At 46.6% G+C, this 19,938-nt stretch overlaps 1 protein-coding gene across 1 annotated transcript in view; it reads left to right on the top strand.

Moving 5' to 3' along the window:
• Window positions 1–19,938, top strand: part of LOC122924219 (vomeronasal type-2 receptor 26-like) — a 115,090-nt gene that overhangs the window by 80,055 nt on the left and 15,097 nt on the right. Inside the window, exon 4 of the mRNA XM_044275140.1 lies at window positions 16,778–16,993. Coding sequence (XP_044131075.1) covers window positions 16,778–16,993 — 216 coding nt within the window. The remainder of the gene's footprint in view (window positions 1–16,777; window positions 16,994–19,938) is intronic.

Below are 19,938 nucleotides of genomic sequence, written 5' to 3'. Positions count from 1 at the left end.
CACTAATACATGGAAAAAAGGGTTTTAGAATATATAACTGCACCACTGAACGGCAAACATATTTTTATTTTGCCACTAATACACAAAAAAAGGGCTTTAGAACATATAACTGCACCTCTGAACGACAAATAAGCCCTTATTTTTTCCACTTATACACGACACAAAAGGATTTAGAACATATAACTGCACCGCTGAACGGCAAATATATTTTACTTTTTCCACTAATAGATGGCAAAAAGGGCTTTAGAACATATAACTGCACCGCTGAACGGAAAATATATTTTTCTTTTGCCACTAATACACGACAAAAAGGGCTGTAATTTTCGCACTTCACCACACAGCAGCTAATAAGCCCTTTTTTCCCACTAATATAAGCCAAAAAAAGCTTTAGAACATATAACTGCACCACACAAGGGTAAATAAGACATAGAAATATTTCCTTGTAATAAACCCTGTTAATGGCTGTATCAAACAGCACTTGCACCCCAATAACAAAAACGGTTTGCTGCAATTACAGAGCTGTATAATGGCAATTTGGGTCCCTAGTCAGTGCAGCAAGGTGTAATAGGATTGTTCCTATTACCCAGGCTGTAACCTCCCCGACTGAACCCTGCTCGACATCAATGCTGTGGAATGATGCCTCCCTATCTTTTCCCTGCATGTGTAAATCGTTTTTTTTTAGCACAATGAAGTTTTCCTTTTCCTAGCGCCTGCTGATGTCTCTCCCTGCACTAAGTACCCTGGTAAATGGCAGAATCCAAAATGGCTGAGGCTATTCATATATCTGTGACATCACAGGGCTGGCTGGCTGCTGATTGACAGCATGCATGGAATTATGGGTGATCCCGCCTTCCCAGAGTTCTTTTCTCCATGTCCTCACACGTGCAGCAGCCATTGTAGGTAAAATGTGATTCGTTACCACGAAGCGTGAGGAAATTCGGCTTTGGTGCAAATCAAATTTTTCCTGAAATTCGGATCGAATTCCACTTTGTCAGCTTTGATTCACTCATCTCTATTTAGAAGCTTATGAACGAGCTTTTCATGTATCTCTGGAGGATAACAGACACAGTGTAGATATCTACAACGCTCTACACTATACTGCTTCACTACACTAGATGGCTGGTAGAATAAAACTTTATATTCACACTGCTTCTGGTAACAAGAGCTTCACAAAGGTGTGTTATTCATTTTGTATTCTAATGTTAAGTTCTTTTATGTTCTGTCACATTTTTTATTTAATCCAATAAAAATGTAAGAGACAGAGGTGAGGAAGATTACAAAGGTTACCATCCAAGACCTCTGCCAGCAAACTCTAAATTTACTACATAGTTTCTGTGACGGACTGAACCGTCACTGGGGCTGCTGGAGGAGCCTGCGGGCCAGCCTCCTTCCTACAGACTATGGACCCAGAACTATGGAGACACCCTAAGACCTTTTGGGTTACAAGGAACTATGAACCCTGATTTATGTGTGTAATTTATATGCCACATATTACCTATGGCCCATTAAAAAGGCATGGTGTGGATTCAGCAACACAAAAAGGGTTAACTCAGCATCAAGACTCCCACTGATTGTGTTAGTGATGGGATTAAGATAGTTGATTATAATAGCAGCCGACTCCTATGATACACTCAGGAGATAATCCCATCACATGTGTCTCCTCTTCCCATTCATTCCTTATGGAGGGGGTGACTGTTTGCATGTGTATTGTTGATTGTGTCAAAGACAATGCCAGTGTGTTTGTTAATTGCGTCACAGACAATGCCATTGTGTTTATTGAAAAGGGTTAGTTTTGTGTTTAAACTGTACAGGATTGGCTACTATGTCATGTCCTCAGTATGTCATGTGTATATAAGTCAATGCTGTGTGTTCAATAAAGAGTTCCTGTTTTACCCTTCATCATGTTGAGGCTGGTGTTTGGGTAACTGATCGACACTGGGGATTGCTATACGCTGAAGATTTGCTACTGCGCCCCTAGCTACAGCAGCAGGATGGAACCAGCAGTGGCATACGATGAGGAAGACCTGGATGGCCGGGATGCATTAAGGAAAGGCATCTGGTAACAGGCCCTGGTTAATGTACAATACCAGTGAGGTGAGAGTCTCCCCAGTGGAGAGCAGCGATTGCAGAAGCAAGTGGCCCTGTGGATGCCCTTCCTGGGAGAGCAGCCCCTGGAGGAATGGGTGAAGGAACTAGAGCACCGGGTATGGCAGGAGCTATGTTTGGAGGAGGCCTACCAGGCGCTCCGATGGTAAATGGCACAGTATATACCCTGGACAGCTGAGCATGACAAGCCAGAGGGAGAGGAGTTTGGGAGTCCTTTGCAGAGCCTGACTTCGGGAGCCCTACACAGTCCAGACTTCAGAACATTTTCTACGAGAGGGAGGCTAGGCAGGATTGGGATGACCCCCACAAGGTAGAGAAAGACCTGGCTCAGGTAGGGGACCTCATAGACTAGTCCTGGGGGGGAACCCATATGGCAGGTGGAGATGGGACCGAGGTCTCACCACTGGCCCTACAGGGATGATCCGTTACAGTTTCCTTCATTACTCTGGTTAGTAGATCTAGGTGTTCACCAGCACCAGCTGCAAGGCCCTTGGTGGTTATAGATCAATGGAGTAAAGCCACAGAACACAGGTGGAAGCTCACATTAGCAGACCTAACATGTAGGAAAGAAGTATAAGTCGAATTCAATGTCAGAATTCATCGTCTTCCACCCAGTCTTCCTCCCTTACCTCCTTTTCGGTCTGCACACTGCAGAAAGACGCAGCAGTTGGCACCTGTGTTTCGTCATCATCAGAGACGTGCTGAGGTGGTATTCCCATGTCCTCATCAGGAAACATAAGTGGTTGTGCGTCAGTGCATTCTATGTCTTCCACCCCTGGGGAAGGGCTAGGTGGATGCCCTTGGGAAACCCTGCCAGCAGAGTCTTCAAACAGCATAAGAGACTGCTGCATGACTTGAGGCTCAGACAGGTTCCCCGATATGCACGGGAGTGATTTGACAGACTGATGGGCATGGGTTTCAGGCACCGCCTGTGCACTTTCTGCAGAAGACTGGGTGGAAGATAATGTGAACGTGCTGGATCCACTGTCGGACACCCAATTGACTAGCGCCTGTACTTGCTCAGGCCTTACCATCCTTATAACGGCATTAGGCCCGACCAAATATCGCTGTAGATTCTGGCGGCTACTGGGACCTGAGGTAGTAGGTTAAGTAGGACGTGTAGCTGTGGCAGAATGGCCATGTCCTCTCCCTGCACCAGAGGCTCCACCAACACCACCACCATGACCGCGTCCCTTATTAGATGTTTGCCTCATAGTTAGCGTTCACAAAGCAAAGTAAAAAGTGGTAAAGTCTGTTAAAAATAATTAACCGCCAATAAAAACCCTGATGTAGGGTATTGCATTCATTTTATTTTATTGAAACTCTATATGACAGCGGTATTTGTGGCCTAAATTTCACAGTAACTTATGCACATCGAATCCCAGATGTGCAGTATATCAGATGATTTTTATAATCCCAGTAAGCAAAAAGCCGTATTTCTGGCCTAAATGTGACACTCACTTATGCATGTCTAATCCCAGATGTGCACTATATGAAACAGATGTATTTTTTTCACCCCAGTAAGCAAAAAGCTGTATTTCTGGACTTGCAGACATGCAGATAGCCTGTGCTGGTGCACTATCGTTGCATAAAATGGCTGCCGATTATGTATTGATATTGACTAACTGAAGGAAAAAAAGTTCGTTTTCAGTAGTAGTTGGCTCAGGGCAGGCTTAAAAAAAATTGTGCACTGCACCCACAAAACACATATGCTGTAGATCGCTGAGTAAAGAAGCAGTTCTTGATAAGATTTCTCCCTGATCTCTCCTCACAGCAGCTGCAACCTCTCCCTACACTAATCAGAGCAGAGTGACGTGCGGCACTACGTGACTCCAGCTTAAATAGAGGCTGGGTCACATGCTGCAGTTGGCCAATCACAGCCATGCCGATAGTAGGCATGGCTGTGATGGCCTTTTGGGGCAAGTAGTATGACGCTTGTTGATTTCAGCCTTTCAAAAAGCGCCATAAAAATCGCCGAACACCGAACCCGAACTTTTACGTAACTGTTCGGGTTCATGTCCGGGTGCCGAAAACCCTAAAGTTTAGTACGAAACCGAACTTTACAGTTCGGGTTCGCTCAACTCTAGAGATGAGCAAATCGAAGTTGACGAAGTGGAATTCGATCCGAATTTCAAGAAAAATTCCATTTGCACCGAATCCGAATTTTCTCACGCTTCGTGGTAACGAATTGCATTTTTACTAAAATGGCTGCAGCAAGTGTGAGGACATGGAGCAAATAACTCAGTGTACTTAGTGCCGGGAGAGACATCAGCAAGCAGTGATAACAAAAAAACTTCATTGTGCTAAAAAAACGATTTACAAGTTCAGGGTAAGATTATTCAAGGTGTAGGGAAAGGATAGGGAGGAATTATTCTACAGCATTTATGTAGAACAGGGTTCAGTAGGGAATGTTACAGCCTAGGTAATAGGATCAATCCTATTACACCTTGCTGCACTGACTGGGGACCCAAATTGCCATTATACAGTTCTGTAATTCTAGCAAACTGTTCTTGTTATTGGGGTGTAAGTGCTGTTTGATACAGCCATTAACAGGGTTTGTTAAAGGGAAATATTTTTACATCTTAGTTGCCCTTATGAGATGCAGTTATATGTTCTAAATGATTTTTTGGCTTGTATTAGTAGGAAAAAAGGGCTTATTAGCCGTTGTGTGGTGAAGTGCATAAATTACAGTGCTTTTTGTCATGTGTTAGCAGCAAAAGAAAAATATATTTGCCCTTCAGCGGTGCAGTTATATGTTCCAAAGCCGATTTTGTTGCGTATTAGTGGCAAAAGAAAAATATATTTGCCATTCAGCAGTGCAGTTATATGTTCTAAAGCCCTTTTTGTTGCGTATTAGTGGCAAAAAAATATATATTTGCCGTTCAGCGGTGCAGTTATATGTTCTAAAGCCCTTTTTGCCATCTATTAGTGGAAAAAGTAAAATATATTTCCCGTTCAGCAGTGCAGTTATATGTTCTAAATCCTTTTGTGGCGTGTATAAGTGGAAAACAATAAGGGCCTTTTTGCCGTTCAGCGGTGCAGTTATATGTTCTAAAGCCCTTTTTTTCGTGTATTAGTGGCAAAAATATATATATTTGCCGTTCACCGGTGCAGTTATTTGTTCTAAAGCCCTTTTTGCTGTGTATTAGTGGAAAAAGTAAAATATATTTCCCGTTCAGCAGTGCAGTTATATGTTCTAAATCCTTTTGTGGCGTGTATAAATGGAAAAAAATAAGGGCCTATTTGCCGTTCAGCGGTGCAGATATAAGTTCTAAAGCCCTTTTTGTTGTGTATTAGTGGCAAAAGAAATATATATTTGAGGTTCAGAAGTGCAGTTATAAATTCTAAAGCCCTTTTTGTCACGTATAAATGGCAGAAGAAAAATACAATATATTTGCCGTTCAGCGGTGCAGTTATATGTTCTAAAACCTTTTTTTGTGTGTATTAGTGGGAAAAAAAGGGCTTATTAGCCGTTGTGTGGTGAAGTGAGAAAATTACAGGCTTTTTTGGAGTGCTTTAATTGCCGTTTTATTTATTTATTTGATCTAACAGTATGTCAGACAGAGTAGTGCCAGGCCCTGCATAGGGGAGTGGCAAAGGACTAAATGTTTCGGGCACAGGCAGAGGTCGCAGCAGAGTAAGGGGCCATGGTAGCCCGAGCACCCAGTGTCCGCTAGTGGTGGTGTCTTGACCAGCAATCCAGCGGTTCTTGAATGGTTTGAGTTGATCTTCAACCTCGTCGCAGGTGCATTAGACACCCCCAGCCAAAAGTCGATTGGTTCGTCAGACACAACCCTTAGTTGGCATGGCCCGGGAGCAGGCCCTGTGCCCTCACCTGTCCTCAACCTGCCTCTGTCCTTTTCTGTTCCCTCAGCCAGAGAGGTATTGTATGCTGTGTGCTCAGCTCCACTACACTATACTAGAAGACATTCAGCAGCTTCTGGCAAACCAAGATCTGGAGTAGACATCCACCGCTTCCTCCACTAAGCGGGAAAGTAGTGATGAGGAGAGTGGTGTGGGAGCTGGAGTTGCGAGTGGTTAGGCACAGAGACAGTTGAGGTGGACATCAGTGACGTGCAGACAGTATTCGATTATGATGATGTAGCTGATCGCACTTGGGAGCCGGGAATATTAGGGGCTTCATCATCATCGGGAGAAGAGGGTGGCAGCATGCCCATAAGGGAGCAGCGGAGCCAGCAAGTCGCTAGCGTGGCCGGGAGTCAGCAAGGTGGCAGCAGTGGGAGGTTGGTAGCCAGACGTGCCCGGGGTAGACCATCCGCTTCGCAGGAGCCTACCTGCCCGGGAAGTAGCGGTGCACCGGTTTGCAGCGGCAGTGGCAGTCAGTCAGTGCGTAGTGTTGGGGGTAAAATCACCTACTCGGCGGTGTGGCAGTTTTTTGTTAAGCCGCCGGAGGAGGTGAACATGGCCAAATGTAGTATCTGTGGCAGAAGGTGAAGCGTGGCAAGGGTGCCAATTTTGGCACCACGGCCCTGTGTTAACATATGCAGCGTCACCATAAAGTGGCCTGGGAGAACCGTGGCTCTGATGTGGTAGTCTAGCCTGCCGCAGCAACTGCTGCATCACCCAGTGGCGCGCAGCCTATTTCAGGCAGTCAAGGCTCCACCACCTCAGCCAAAGGGAGATGTCTGTCCTTCCCATCATCTACCGGTCCTGATGCTCCTGCTCCCCATCCTCCTACTTGTCGTCAGTCATTCCGTCAGCAATCGATCACCGAAGCAATTGCCAAGAGACAGCAGTCTGCGTGCACTCATCCAACGGCCCAGAAGCTGAACGTGCTCCTGTCCAAGTTGCTGCTTCTGCAGTCTCTCCCTTTCCAAGTGGTGGACTCTGCACCTTTCAGAGAACTGATGGCTTGTGTCGAGCCAAGGTGGAGAGTCCTTTGACAAAAAAGCAGTACCAGCCCAGAACACACATGTAGAAAAGAAGGTGGGCCAGTCCTTGAGCCTGTCGGTGTCTGCCAAAGTGCACTGCAGTGCCGAAAAGTGGAGCTGTAATTACTAGTGATGATCGAGCATGTCCGGCCGAACACCTGTTCAGCTCAAGCATCTCAATGCTCAGCACATGGCAGTGCTCGGCCGAGTACTTCATGTGCTCAAGCGACATGCTCGAGTCTCTTTCCCGCACGTTTCTTGGCTGCTACACAGCCAATAAACGTGGCGGTAAGCACTGCCCTCACTGTAATGCCAGTAGCCATGTTACAGTGATGCATGTTTGGCTCATTCGTAGTCAGGGAGAGCTGAGCATTAGAAGGGACAGAGAGTGTAGGGAGTGTAAATGAATATTTATTTTGTACAAAAAAGTTTAAGACCCCCAAAAGTCCTTGTGAGAACTATTGTAAGTGACAGCAGCAATATATGCTTGTAGTGCAACCTGCGCTAAATTTCTCAGTATTAAGGAGAGCTGTGCATAGGAAGGGACAGACAGTGTAGGGAGTGTAATGAGAAGATTTTTATGCAAAAAGCCCAAGAGACCCAAAAGTCCTTTTAAGGACTATTGTGTGTGACAGCAGCAATATATATTTTTAGCGCATCCTGCACTAAATACCATGAAATAGGCTGCTGCGGACAGGTAAATTATTCGCACCACATCTCCTGTTTAAAGTAAGCGCATCCCTAAAATATCAGTGACATCCAGTGCACTTTTTCCTTAGACAGTGTCCGCTACGGACAGTTAAATTATCCGTGCCACATCTAATATTTAAAGTGTGCACATCCCTAAAATATCAGTGACATCCAGCGTACCTTTTTCCGTAGACACTGCAAACAATGACATTACCTGTGGTTCCTGTCCTGTATAACGTTTCCTAAACACAAATATCTTTGTAAATTATTTTGCGCATAGACTTCCAAATCCTACGCTACTGTACTGTGACAAACTTTCAAGCATATATCACATTTAAAATGAAGAAGGCGAGCATTAAGGGACGGGGAAGTGGCCGTGATGCTGATGGTGAACACAGAGGTCGTGGCCCTGGGCGCTGATAAACTGTGCCTGCTGCCAGAGCACAAGAAAAACAATCATCCATGATACCTAGCTTCATGTCCCAGTTTGCAGGGCGGCGCAGGACACCACTCTTGTAGTCAGACCAGTGCGACCAGGTGGTTGGTTGGATTGCAGCAAATAATGCTTCCAGTCGGTTAGGCACCACCCTGTCTTCCACCAAGTCCAGTCTCAGTAGCCAGGAGTCTGGTCAACCGAATCCTCACCCTAATCTTCCTTCCTCCCACCATAAACACTCTGGCCAAACAAGTGATCCCACACTCGGATATTTTGAGGACCTCTTTTTATCGCCATTACTTGATTTGGCCCTCTGGCCAAGCACGCTTGAAGAGGGACATGAGATCTTGTGCCCTGATTCCCAACTTCTTGAGCATCCACAGTCACAAGAACATGACGGTGGGGAACGGCAATTAGTGTTTAATGAGGTGGATGATGATGAGACACAGTTGCCAATGAGTTAACCGCAATTACTGTTTCAAGAGGTTGATGACAAGGATGAGACACAGTTGTCAATCACTGAGGTTGTGGTTAGATCAACAAATCAGGAGGATGAACAGAGTGAGGAAGTGGAAGAGGAGGTGGTGGATGATGAAGTCACTGACCCAGCCTGGGAAGGTGGAAAGCCGAGCAAGGACAGCAGTACAGAGGGGGAGGGATCTGTAGCACCGCAACAGGCTGGAAGAGGCAGTGGGATGGCAAAAGGGATAAGGCGGGCCACACGAAACAGGCACACAACTGTTCCCTGGACACCCCCTTGCGGAAATCTCCCTTGCCAAGGGGTAGATGTTCCACAGTATGGTGCTTTTTTTAGGAAAGTGCGGACGACAAAAGAATAGTAGTTTGCAACCTGTGCCATACGAAAATGAGCTGGAGCGTGAACACTACCAACTGCACAACCACCAGCATGGTCCACCACATGGCATCCAAGCACCGTAATAAGTGGGACAAACAACTGGGTCCACAATCTGTGTTTGTGGGTCACACCAATGCCTCCTCTTTCCCTATGCTACGTGTTGGCCATTCACCTGTCGAAGGCACAGGCCCGGATACCTCCCGCCCTGCACCCGGACCTTCGCAAGCACCATCGGCAACCACATCCACTTCCGTGTCCCAGAGCAGCGTCCGAATGTCCTTACCCCAGGCCTTTGAATGCAAGAGAAAATACCCAGCCACCCACCCACCCACAGGCAATGGCACTTAATGTGCAGCTTTCCAAATTACTGGCCCTGGAAAAGTTGCCATTTAGGCTTGTGGACACTGAGGCCTTTTGCAGCCTGTTGTCGGCAGCCATCCCTCGTTACTCAGTCCTCAGCCACCACTATTTTTCCCGGTGCGCCGTCCCCGCCTAACACCAACATGGGTCTCGTAACATCACACGTGCCCTGACCAACGCAGTTACTGGGAAGGTCCACTTAATCATGGACACATGGACAAGTGCATTCGGCCAGGGACGCTACATTATCCTGACGGCACACTGGGTGAATATTGTGGAGGCCGGGAGAGAGTCGTTCCCTGGGATGGCACAGGTGCCAAGGATTGCGGGCCCTACGTCGATCAGGGTTTCCACCAGCACCTACGTTCTCTGCGTCCTCCTCCACTTCCACCTCCGATTTATCTGCGTGCAGTACCAGTCAGTCATCAGTTGGTAGCTGGAAGCAGTGTAACACTGAAGTGGGGAAGCGGCAATAGGCATCGCTGAAGCTGATATGCTTAGGGCACAAACAGCACACCGCCGCAGAGCTGTGGCAGTGGATAAGAGACCAGACTGAGCTGTGGCTCTCACCACTCAACCTACAACCAGGCATGGTTGTGTCTGATAATGTCTGTAACTTGGTGGTGGCTTTGGAGCTCGGCAAGCTCAGACACATCCTATGCCTAGCCCATGTGTTAAACCTTGCTGTTCAGCTGTTTCTCAAAACCTACCTCAATTTGCCTGAGCTACTGTTGAAGGTGCACCACGTGTGCGCACATTTCCGCAAGTGATCGACAGCTTCAGCCGGTCTGTCAACGCTGCAGCAGCGCTTGAAATTGCCAGCTCACTGGCTGTTGTGCAATGTGAGCACGAGCTGGAACTCCACGTTCCACATGTTGGCCAGGCTTTGTGAGCAGCAGAGGGCAGTCAGCTTCCACTATTCACAAGCGAGGAGTGGGCATGGATGACTGACCTCTGTGAGGTTTTAAGAAACTTTGTGGAATCAACACAGACGGTGATCGGCGATAACGCTATTATCAGCGTAACCATCCCACTTCTGTGTCTACTTAAACGCTCGCTGCTCACAATTAAGGACGACGCTTTGCATGTGGAAGAGGTGGAAATATAGGAAGACAGTACACACGGTGATAGCCAGCTCACCTTCAGTACGTCTTCTCAGCGCAAATTGGACGATGAAGAGGAGGAGAAGGAGCAGGAGACGGTTGCCTCAGCTACAGAGGGTAGTAAGAGGAGATAGAGGATGAGGAGATTGAGAGTGATCCTCCTCATGAAGACAGCGAAGTCTTGCGTGTTGGTACTCTGGCACACATGGCTGACTTCGTGTTAGGCTGCCTTTCAAGCAACACGCGCGTTATACGCATTTTAGACAACACGAATTAATGGTTGTTCACCCTTCTCAACCCATGCTAAAAAGAGAACTTCTCATCTCTCATTCCTCTGGTGGAAAGGATGAGCAAAATGGTGCAATACCAGAACATCCTTGTTGAAAGATTGCTCCAAAAATTTCCATCTGACAACACTGGCGGCAGAGTTCATAGTTCCTTGGCTAACCGAGGAGGGAAGACAAGGGGAACACACAGCAGTTCCAACAGAGGCAGGGCAACACTCTCCAAAGCCTGGGGCCGTTTCATGACACCCCACCAGCAACCTCACCCTGATGCGCAGCCTACTGTCACAAGGAAAAAAAATTTGGGAAGATGGTGAAGGAATATATAGCAGACCATGTCAGTGTCCTCAATGATCCCTCAGTGCCTTAAAACTACTGAGTGTCCAAGCTGGACACATGGCACGAACTGGCGCTCTACGCCTTGGAGGTGCTGGCCTGCCCTGCCGCCAGCGTTTTGTCTGAGCGTGTATTTAGAGCTGCTGGTGGCATTATAACAGATAAGCGTATCCACCTGTCAACTGAAAATGCTGACAGGTTGACTCTTATAAAAATGAATAAGGCCTGGATTGACCATGACTTCTCAACTCCACCAGAGGAAAGCTGATGAACATAAAGGCAGCTTTTTTACAAGGTCAGCTCACCAGCAGGCCTTCCCCTGCAATCTTTTATAGGTTCAGCTCAGCTGAAGGGCCTTGCATATAATGTTTTAGAGGGTCAGCTCATCTGCAGGCCCGCACCTAAAATATTTTACAGGGTCAGCTCACCAGCAGGCCATTGCATATCATTTTTACAGGGTCAGCTCACCAGCAGCCCTTCACCTACAATCTTTTACAGGTTCAGCTCACCTGCAGGCCCGCACCTAAAATCTTTTACAGTGTTAGATCATCTAATTATACCTAAAAGGTAATTTGCATGTATGCTGCCTTGCTTGGATGTGGTAGCCGTAGCTTTTTCTCATGCTTCTTCTCCGGAATCGAACCATGATTCCCCCGTTACCCATGGTCTACATGGTTTGGGCTGAAAATAACATCGAAAGTTGATGGATCGTCGCCGTCACGGTCACATGCGACCGGCCCCAAGTTATCTAGAGTAACCAAAGTGGCAGCAGGCCCTTGCACATAATGTTTTAGAGGGTCAGATCAGCAGGCCCTTGCTCCAAATGTTTTTGAGGGTCCCCAGCAGGCCATCAATCAAAATTTTTCAAGGCTGTGTATGATGCGCTCCTTTTCTAATTTTTGGCAGCCCTTTCACTTAATGCATAGGCTTTATGAGTGTAGGTGTCCCACTACATTAACAATTGTACCACAATGTGAATGAGGTCCTCCTTTATGTGATATACAGGTTGTATTGGAGTGCCTCTTCCTTGTAATTTTTGGCAGCACTTGCACTTTATAAACAAGTAACTATGCAGGAAAGAATGTTTCCTAACAATTTTTCTTCTAAAATCGATTTCATCTTCGGTTTTGTGCATATTATTGTCAGTCTGTAAAAGTGGCGTACTACTCGGACAACATCATTCCCAGCAGCGACCTGGGAGTCCAAGATGTATCCAAACATCCTTCCCATGCTGTTCTCGAACCATTTCAGTGGTGTTTCTATCAATTTCTGACCTTTTTCTTTGAACCAGGCACCCTCCCTTTTTCAGAGCAGGAGGTGCATGGTTTAATGCTCGGGTTCTCCCCATTGACTTCCATTATACACTAGTAACTACGGTCAGGGACAATACATGTTCTTTACGGCCAACTGTGTGAATATGGTTCCTGCACACCCACACCAGCAACTTGGCCAGTTGACCCCGCTCCCGCCTCCACGTTCTCCCGCCGTTGGTCCTGCGACATTGTCCTCCACCGTGTCCTCAGCCTTCACTGCAGGGACAATTCACAGTGCTCCTCCAGAATACCACATGTGCAGAACACTGCGGTGTCATGCTGTTCTGCACCTCGTTTACATGGGCGAAAGGAGTCACACAGTGAAGGAACTGCTCCGTGTCCTTCATAAAGAAATTGAATCCTGGTTTTCTCCTCGACAACTGAAAATCGGAACCATGGTGACCGACAACGGGAAGAACAAGGTGTCGGCTCTGCGTCAAGGAGGGCTGAGCTAATGACCTTGTCTGGCACATGTGTTCAAACTGGTTGTCAAGCGGTTCCTGAAGTCTTTCACCCATCTGCAAGACAACCTAAAAATGGCCAGGAAACTTTGCATGCACTTCAGCCATTCGTACACCACAAAGCACACCCTCCTTGAGCTGCAGCAGCAGAACTGCATCCCGCAACATAGTCTGATATGCGACGTTTTCACCCATTGGAATTCCACCCTCCATATTTTGGACCGACTGTACGAACAAAGAAAGGCCGTAAACGATTTCTTGATGATCCAAGCGGACAGGAGTACTCCCCTGTGTAACTTTGATGTGAGCCAGAGGCAGCTCATGTGTGACACCTGCCGTTTGCTCAGGCCCTTTGAGGAGGCCATGTTATTTGTCAGTCACCAGGACTGCGAGATGAACAACATCATTCCACTGCTTCATGTCCTGGAACAGATGCTGGTAAATCTGGCTGGTCAGGGGAATGGAGACTTGGCACCTACATCTCCCAGCCACATGAGCCCTGTGGGGGCTGAACTGAAGGAGGAGAAGGACATTAGAGCACAAGCAATGTGTAGCGAAATAGGTGTTTTGTCTACACAGAGGGAGATGAGGAAGACAAAGCAGATGACCCAGGAACACAGTGGCACTATGCAGTGGAGATGGAGGCAGTGAGTCCCTCCAAGTCACTTGCGCAAATGGCCCGCTGCATGCTTACTTGCTTGCATAGTAACAGCCAAATTGTCACCATTCGGTAAAGGGATGACTTCTGGCTCTCCACCTTGTTGGACCCTCGCTACCGGTCCAAAATGGGGAACTTTTTTACACCCACTGAGAGAGAGGACAAATTGAACTACTATAGAGACATTCTATGTAGTCAGATGGCCACTGCCTATCTGGACCAATATTTATCCTCTTGCAGGTCTGACCCGGGGGGCCCTCTGCGCTCATGTTCCACTGCCATGGCTGCTGGGGAAGGGTGGGGTGGTAGGAGCAGTACCAGCTCCATCAGCAGCAGACTGAGTCTAGTCGATGATGAGCAGCTTTCTTAACCCGCTGTCACGCCTTGCCCTGTGAATGTGCGGAGATCTGTCAGACTGGCTGCATATGTCTGACTCTTCTCTTTGTTTTGGTTTGGGTTTGAGCTGGATCCACCTTCCCTCAGGTGTACTGGGTTGATTGTTAGCGAGGCTATTTATTCCTCCTTCTCCCAGTGGTCTGTGCGGGTTATAGTTCATTCCTGTGGGCTTTGGATGTGTTGTGGATTGTCTGCTCCAGCTCAGCTCAAGAGAAGTCCTCTCTGTTTCTTCCCTTGGTGTCTTTTATCTAGGCCTCTAGGGAGACGCTTGCTTCCTCCTGTTTGAAGAAGCAGATGACCTCTTCCCTTTTCCCTACGGCTCAGGGTTTTCCCAGGGTGTATAGACTTAGTCACAAGAGCATATGCATATCCACCATTAGGGTATGCACATGTGCACAGCAGTATAGGGAAAGCCTTAGGGATCGCTAGGAGGTGACCCTTTTCTCCCTAGCTTTTGGGCCTAGTTAATTCCCTTAGGATACAGGGGTGTATGCCATCCGGTCCTGGCGATTTGTCTATTTTAATCTTTTTAAGTCGCTGTTGTACTTCTTCCTGGGTCAGACAGGACACTTTTAATGGGGAATTTATTTTTACATTCTGCATGTCATCTGACAGTTAAATTTTCCTCAGTGAATACATTGGAGAAAAAAATATTTAACAGCTTTGATTTCTCCTCGTCGCTCTCTGCGACTCCCCCCTCATTTAAAGGGCCGACACCTTCAGATTTATACTTTTTAACATTTATATAATTGAAGAACATTTTAGGTTTAGTTTTACTCTGTTTGGCAATTAATCTCTCAGTCTCTAGTTTGGCCGCTTTTATTTGTTTTTTACATGTTCTATTTTTTGCCTCTTTTTGTCATTTATTGCTTTCTTTACAGTTCTATTTATTCACATTGGTTTCCTTTTGTTCCTTAACCTTTTATTCCCATAAGGTATGTACCTCTCACAAAGAGATTTTAGGATGCTTTTAAAGATATCCCATTTTGTGGCTGTATTTCTATTTTTAACTAACTGTCACAGTTAGTTAGGCCTATGACATCTCTTAGTTGGCTAAATTTAGCTTTTTTGAAGATTGGTATTTTTGTTCCTCCCTGTAGAAACGCTCTTTTGAATGATAATTGGAAGGTTATTACTTTATGGTCACTATTTCCCAGGTGCCCCCCAACCTGCATGTCTGTTGTTCTGTCAGGCCTATTGGTTAATACTAAGTTGAGTATGTCCGTCCCTCTAGTCGGGTCCTGAACCAGTTGGGAGAGGTAATTGTCTTTGGTTATTGCCAAGAACCTGTTTCCTTTATGAGATATACAAGTTTCAGTTTCCCAGTCTATATCTGGGTAGTTGAAGTCCCCCATAATAACCACCTCATTATGATTTGCCACCTCGTCTATCTCGTTTAGTAGTAGACTTTCTGTGGACTCTGGTATATTAAGTGGTTTATAGTAAACTCCTATTGGTAATTTATTATTGTTTTTAGCTCCATGTATCTCTACCCACAGTGACTCCACATGTTCATGTCCCTCACTTATATCTTCGCGGAGTGTGGGCTTTAGACATGACTCTACATAAAGGCACACCCCCTCCCCGGTTTTGACGATCCTTTCTAAACAGACTGTAACCTTGTACATTAACTGCCCAGTCATAGCCATCATCCAGCCATGTCTCAGTTATTCCCACTATGTCATAGTTCTCCTCACACATCACTAATTCCAGCTCCCCAGTTTTATTAGTCAGGCTTCTGGCATAGCATGTCAAAAACATTACATTACAAACACAAACTTTGCAGATACCCCGAAGTCTGGGGTACTGCTCTTGTACTTCTCCAGTAGACATTACCATATGTGAATGGTTTTGTCACGGCCTATGGTGTACGCTGTGACACTGTTGCAAGACTTGCGGTTGCCCGCGGCAACGTGTTGCTGTGAGAGCATGCGGTGGCAGTGTCTCGGCCTTCTAGTTGATTGCCGTGACATGGTTGCCACGCATGCTGTTGCAGGTGGTAACGTATGGTTTTGTATGCTTGTGTATGCACTTCCCCTTTAAGTTGTAGCCTCCCTCTGTCTGGTGCTGTAAGGGTTAACTCCCTGACTGGGTGTGGTCACTTGTGCTTCTTATACCTGTGGCTTTTGTCCAGGAGTCAGTTGTACTCCAGCCTTGGTGTGTGCTGGAGTTATGCTCTGTCTGGTTGTTCCATCTGTCCAGTGAGGGCCACCCTTGTGGTCATCAATGTCATCCAGGTGTCTCCTTCCCTTCCTGTCCCTATTTGTATGGAGTGGGTTATGTTCAGGGTGTTTGTATGTCTAGTTTGGTGTTACATGTCTGGTGGTGTTTGGTGTCCAGCATGGTTGCTAGACATTCCCCTGTCTCATGTTTATTGCAGCTATGGTTGTCCTGGGTTCCTGTGTGGTTTGTGGTGTGTGCTGTGTCCTTTAATGTTGGTCTGGACAGCAGCACTAGTGCACGGGTTCCAGTCAGTGTATCTGTGGCAGGTAAGTGTGTTATTGGTTTCGCTTACCTGCCATCTCCTTATGCTGTGTATGGGCTTCCCTTTGCCTGCTTCTCGGCTTTTAGAGACTCCTGTTCCTCCGTGTTGTTGATGAACAGGTTGTCTCTCCCCTGCTTCAAAGTGAGGGATTTCCAGGGCGACTCAGGATTTTAGGTATCCAGGGTATGAGCCGTCCCACCATCAGGGTCCGCTCATACAGTTAGGAGCTTGGGTGAGGATTAGGGATGCAATAGGAGGTGACCTGCTCCCTGATCCCGGAGTCCTGGCCTAGCAGCTACCCTTTATCCCTTTGCATTGTACGGTGGGGGGTTTCACCCACTCCCCACCATGACAGGTTTCTTGGAAATAACTAGACAAATTTCCTTCTTTCTTTCTTCCAGCTTCACCGATTCCTGGAAAACCAGAAGGATATTGCTGGAAATCACCTCTTCTATAAAAATGGAGATTTCATCACTCAATATTACATAGTGAATTGGGTCATTTTACAGAATGAATCTCTTGCCTTAAATTATATTGGATCCACAAAAACAGTACAAAATCTTCCTATATTTAATATTAAAGTTGAGGGGATCATATGGAAGAACAGCATCAACAAGGTAAAATGGAGTCTGCTCTGGGTCAAATTGGAGGATCTTGAGAATATAGAAAGAGGAAGAAAGTAGTGTGTTTGGGAGTTTGGGTGCTTGGGTCGAACACCTCGGGATGCTCAGGTGCTCTACCGAGCACCCGAGCTCAATGGAAGTCAATGGAAGAACCAGAGCATTAAACCAGGCACCCCCTGCTCTGAAGAGAGGAGGGTGTCTGGTTCATAGGAAAAGGTCAGAAATTCATGCAAACACCACCACAATGGTTAGGGAAGAGCATGGGGAGGATGTCTGGATGCATCTTGGACTTCCAGGTCGCTGCTGGGAACGATGGTGTCTGAGTAGTAAGCCACTTTTACAGACTGACAATAATACGCACTAAGCCGAAGATAAAATCAATTTTAGACAGAGGAAAAATTGTTAGGAAACATTCTTTCCTGTATATTTACTTGTATATAAAGTGCAAGTGCTGCCAAAAATTACAAGGAAGAGGCACTCCGATACAACCTGTATATCACATAAAGGAGGGCCTCAGCCACATTGCGGTACAATTGTTCAGGTAGTGGGACTCCTACAATCATAAAGCCTATGCACTAAGTGAAAGGGCTTCCAAAAATTACAATGAACCGGCACTCCAATACACCCTTTCAAATGAGGGCATCATACACCCATTAAAACTTATGATTGATGGCCTGCTGGTGACTCTCAAAAACAATAGGAGCAAGTGCCTGCTGGTGACCCTCTAAAACATTACAGTCGAAGGCCTGCTGCTGATCTGACCATCTAAAACATTAGTGATGAGAGTCTGCTGCAGAGCCGACTCTCTAAAACATTAGGGGAAAGTGCCTGCTCGTGAGCTGACCCTCTAAAAGATTGTAGGTGAGGACCTGCTGGTGAGCTGACCCTGTAAAACATTATGGCTGAGGGCCTGCTGGTGAGCTGACACTCAAAATCATTTTATGCGAGGGCCTGCAGGTGAGCTGACCCTCTAAAAGATTGTAGGTGAGGGCCTGCTGGTGAGCTGACCCTCTAAAAGATTGTAGGTGAGGGCCTGCAGGTGAGCTGACCCTGTAAAACATGGTTGAGGGCCTGCTAGTGAGCTGACCTTCAAAAACATTATACATGAGGGCCTGCTGGTGAGCTGACCCTCTAAAAGATTGTAGGTGAGGGCCTGCTGGTGAACTGACCCTGTAAAACATTATGGTTGAAGGCATGCTGGTGAGCTGACCCTCAAAAACGTTATATACAAGGGCCTGCTGGTGAGCTGCTCCTCTAAAAGTTTGTGGGTCAGGGCCTGCTGGTGAGCTGACCCTGTAAAACATTATGGTTGAGGGCCTGCTGGTGAGCTGACCCTCAAAAACATTATATACGAGGGCCTGCTGGTGAGCTGCTCCTCTAAAAGATTGTAGGTGAGGGCCTGATGGTGAGCTGACCCTCAAAAACATTTGTCACGGACGTTCCCGTGGCAGGTACCAGGAGATGGGAGAGACTGGCAACTCATGGGTTAAATTGACAAGTTCCCTGTGGATCTTGCTGTGTATGTGTTTTGGTGAATGCCACACCCCTTGCTACAGGTGTTGCTTGTTGGTAAATCACCTTTCCCATAGGTAGCAACTTCTTACTCTTGGAGGTGCAGTTTATAGATTTTCTTCCTGACTTCTAACTAGCTGGTAAGTTGTATCCTGTGGTGTTTCTGGAGTTGCCAGTTTTCTACTTTCAGCTAAGTTTGTATTTTCTTATTGTATTGTGTTATATTCCCTGTTGTTTGTATCTGGGCCTGAGACAGAGACTTCCATTCATCCCTCTGGGGAGGAATGGGTTGTCTCTGGTCCTAACCTCATTCCAGGGCCTTATAGGTATATAAGGACCTAAGTATACAGCATATGAATATTCCTACCTTTAAGGTCTATTCATATTAATAGGTAGTTAGGGCCAGGATTAGGGTTGTTTAGGAGGTGACCTGTTCCTTTCCTAGTTTCCAGGCCCAGTTACTGTTCCCCTTCCCTCCTGTGTTTAGTGTGAAGTTTCCACCCCTAACTGATCGTGACAACATTATAGGCGAGGGCCTGCAGGTGAGCTGACCCTCTAAAAGATTGTAGGTGAGGGCCTGCTGGTGAACTGACCCTGTAAAACATTATGGTTGAAGGCATGCTCGTGAGCTGACCCTCAAAAACGTTATATACAAGGGCCTGCTGGTGAGCTGCCCCTCTAAAAGTTTGTGGGTCAGGGCCTGCTAGTGAGCTGACCCTGTAAAACATTATGGTTGAGGGCCTGCTGGTGAGCTGACCCTCAAAAACATTATATACCAGGGCCTGCTGGTGAGCTGCTCCTCTAAAAGATTGTGGGTGAGGGCCTGCTGGTGAGCTGACCCTCAAAAACATTTGCCACGGACGTTCCCGTGGCAGGTACCAGGAGATGGGAGAGACTGGCAACTCATGGGTTACATTGACAAGTTCCCTGTGGATCTTGCTGTGTCTGTGTTTTGGTGAATGCCACACCCCTTGCTATAGGTGTTGCTTGTTGGTAAATCACCTTTCCCATAGGTAGCAACTTCTTACTCTTGAAGGTACGGTTTATAGATTTTCTTACTGACTTCTAACTAGCTGGTCAGTTGTATCCTGTGGTGTTTCTGGGGTTGCCAGTTTTCTACTTTCAGCTAAGTTTGTCTTTTCTTATTGTATTGTGTTTGTTATATTCCCTGTTGTTTGTATCTGGGCCTGAGACAGAGACTTCCATTCATCTATCTGAGGAGGAATGGGTTGTCTCTGGTCCTAACCTCATTCCAGGGCCTTATAGGGATATAAGGACCTAAGTATACAGCATATGAATATTCCTACCTTTAAGGTCTATTCATATTAATAGGTAGTTAGGGCCAGGATTAGGGTTGTTTAGGAGGTGACCTGTTCCTTTCCTAGTTTCCAGGCCCAGTTACTGTTCCCCTTCCCTCCTGTGTTTAG

The sequence above is a fragment of the Bufo gargarizans genome, unplaced genomic scaffold (genome assembly GCF_014858855.1).
Source record: "Bufo gargarizans isolate SCDJY-AF-19 unplaced genomic scaffold, ASM1485885v1 original_scaffold_909_pilon, whole genome shotgun sequence".
Taxonomy (NCBI): domain Eukaryota; kingdom Metazoa; phylum Chordata; class Amphibia; order Anura; family Bufonidae; genus Bufo; species Bufo gargarizans.
The sequence above is the reverse complement of the archived record's forward strand: the minus strand, read 5'-3'. Positions and strand labels throughout refer to the sequence as shown.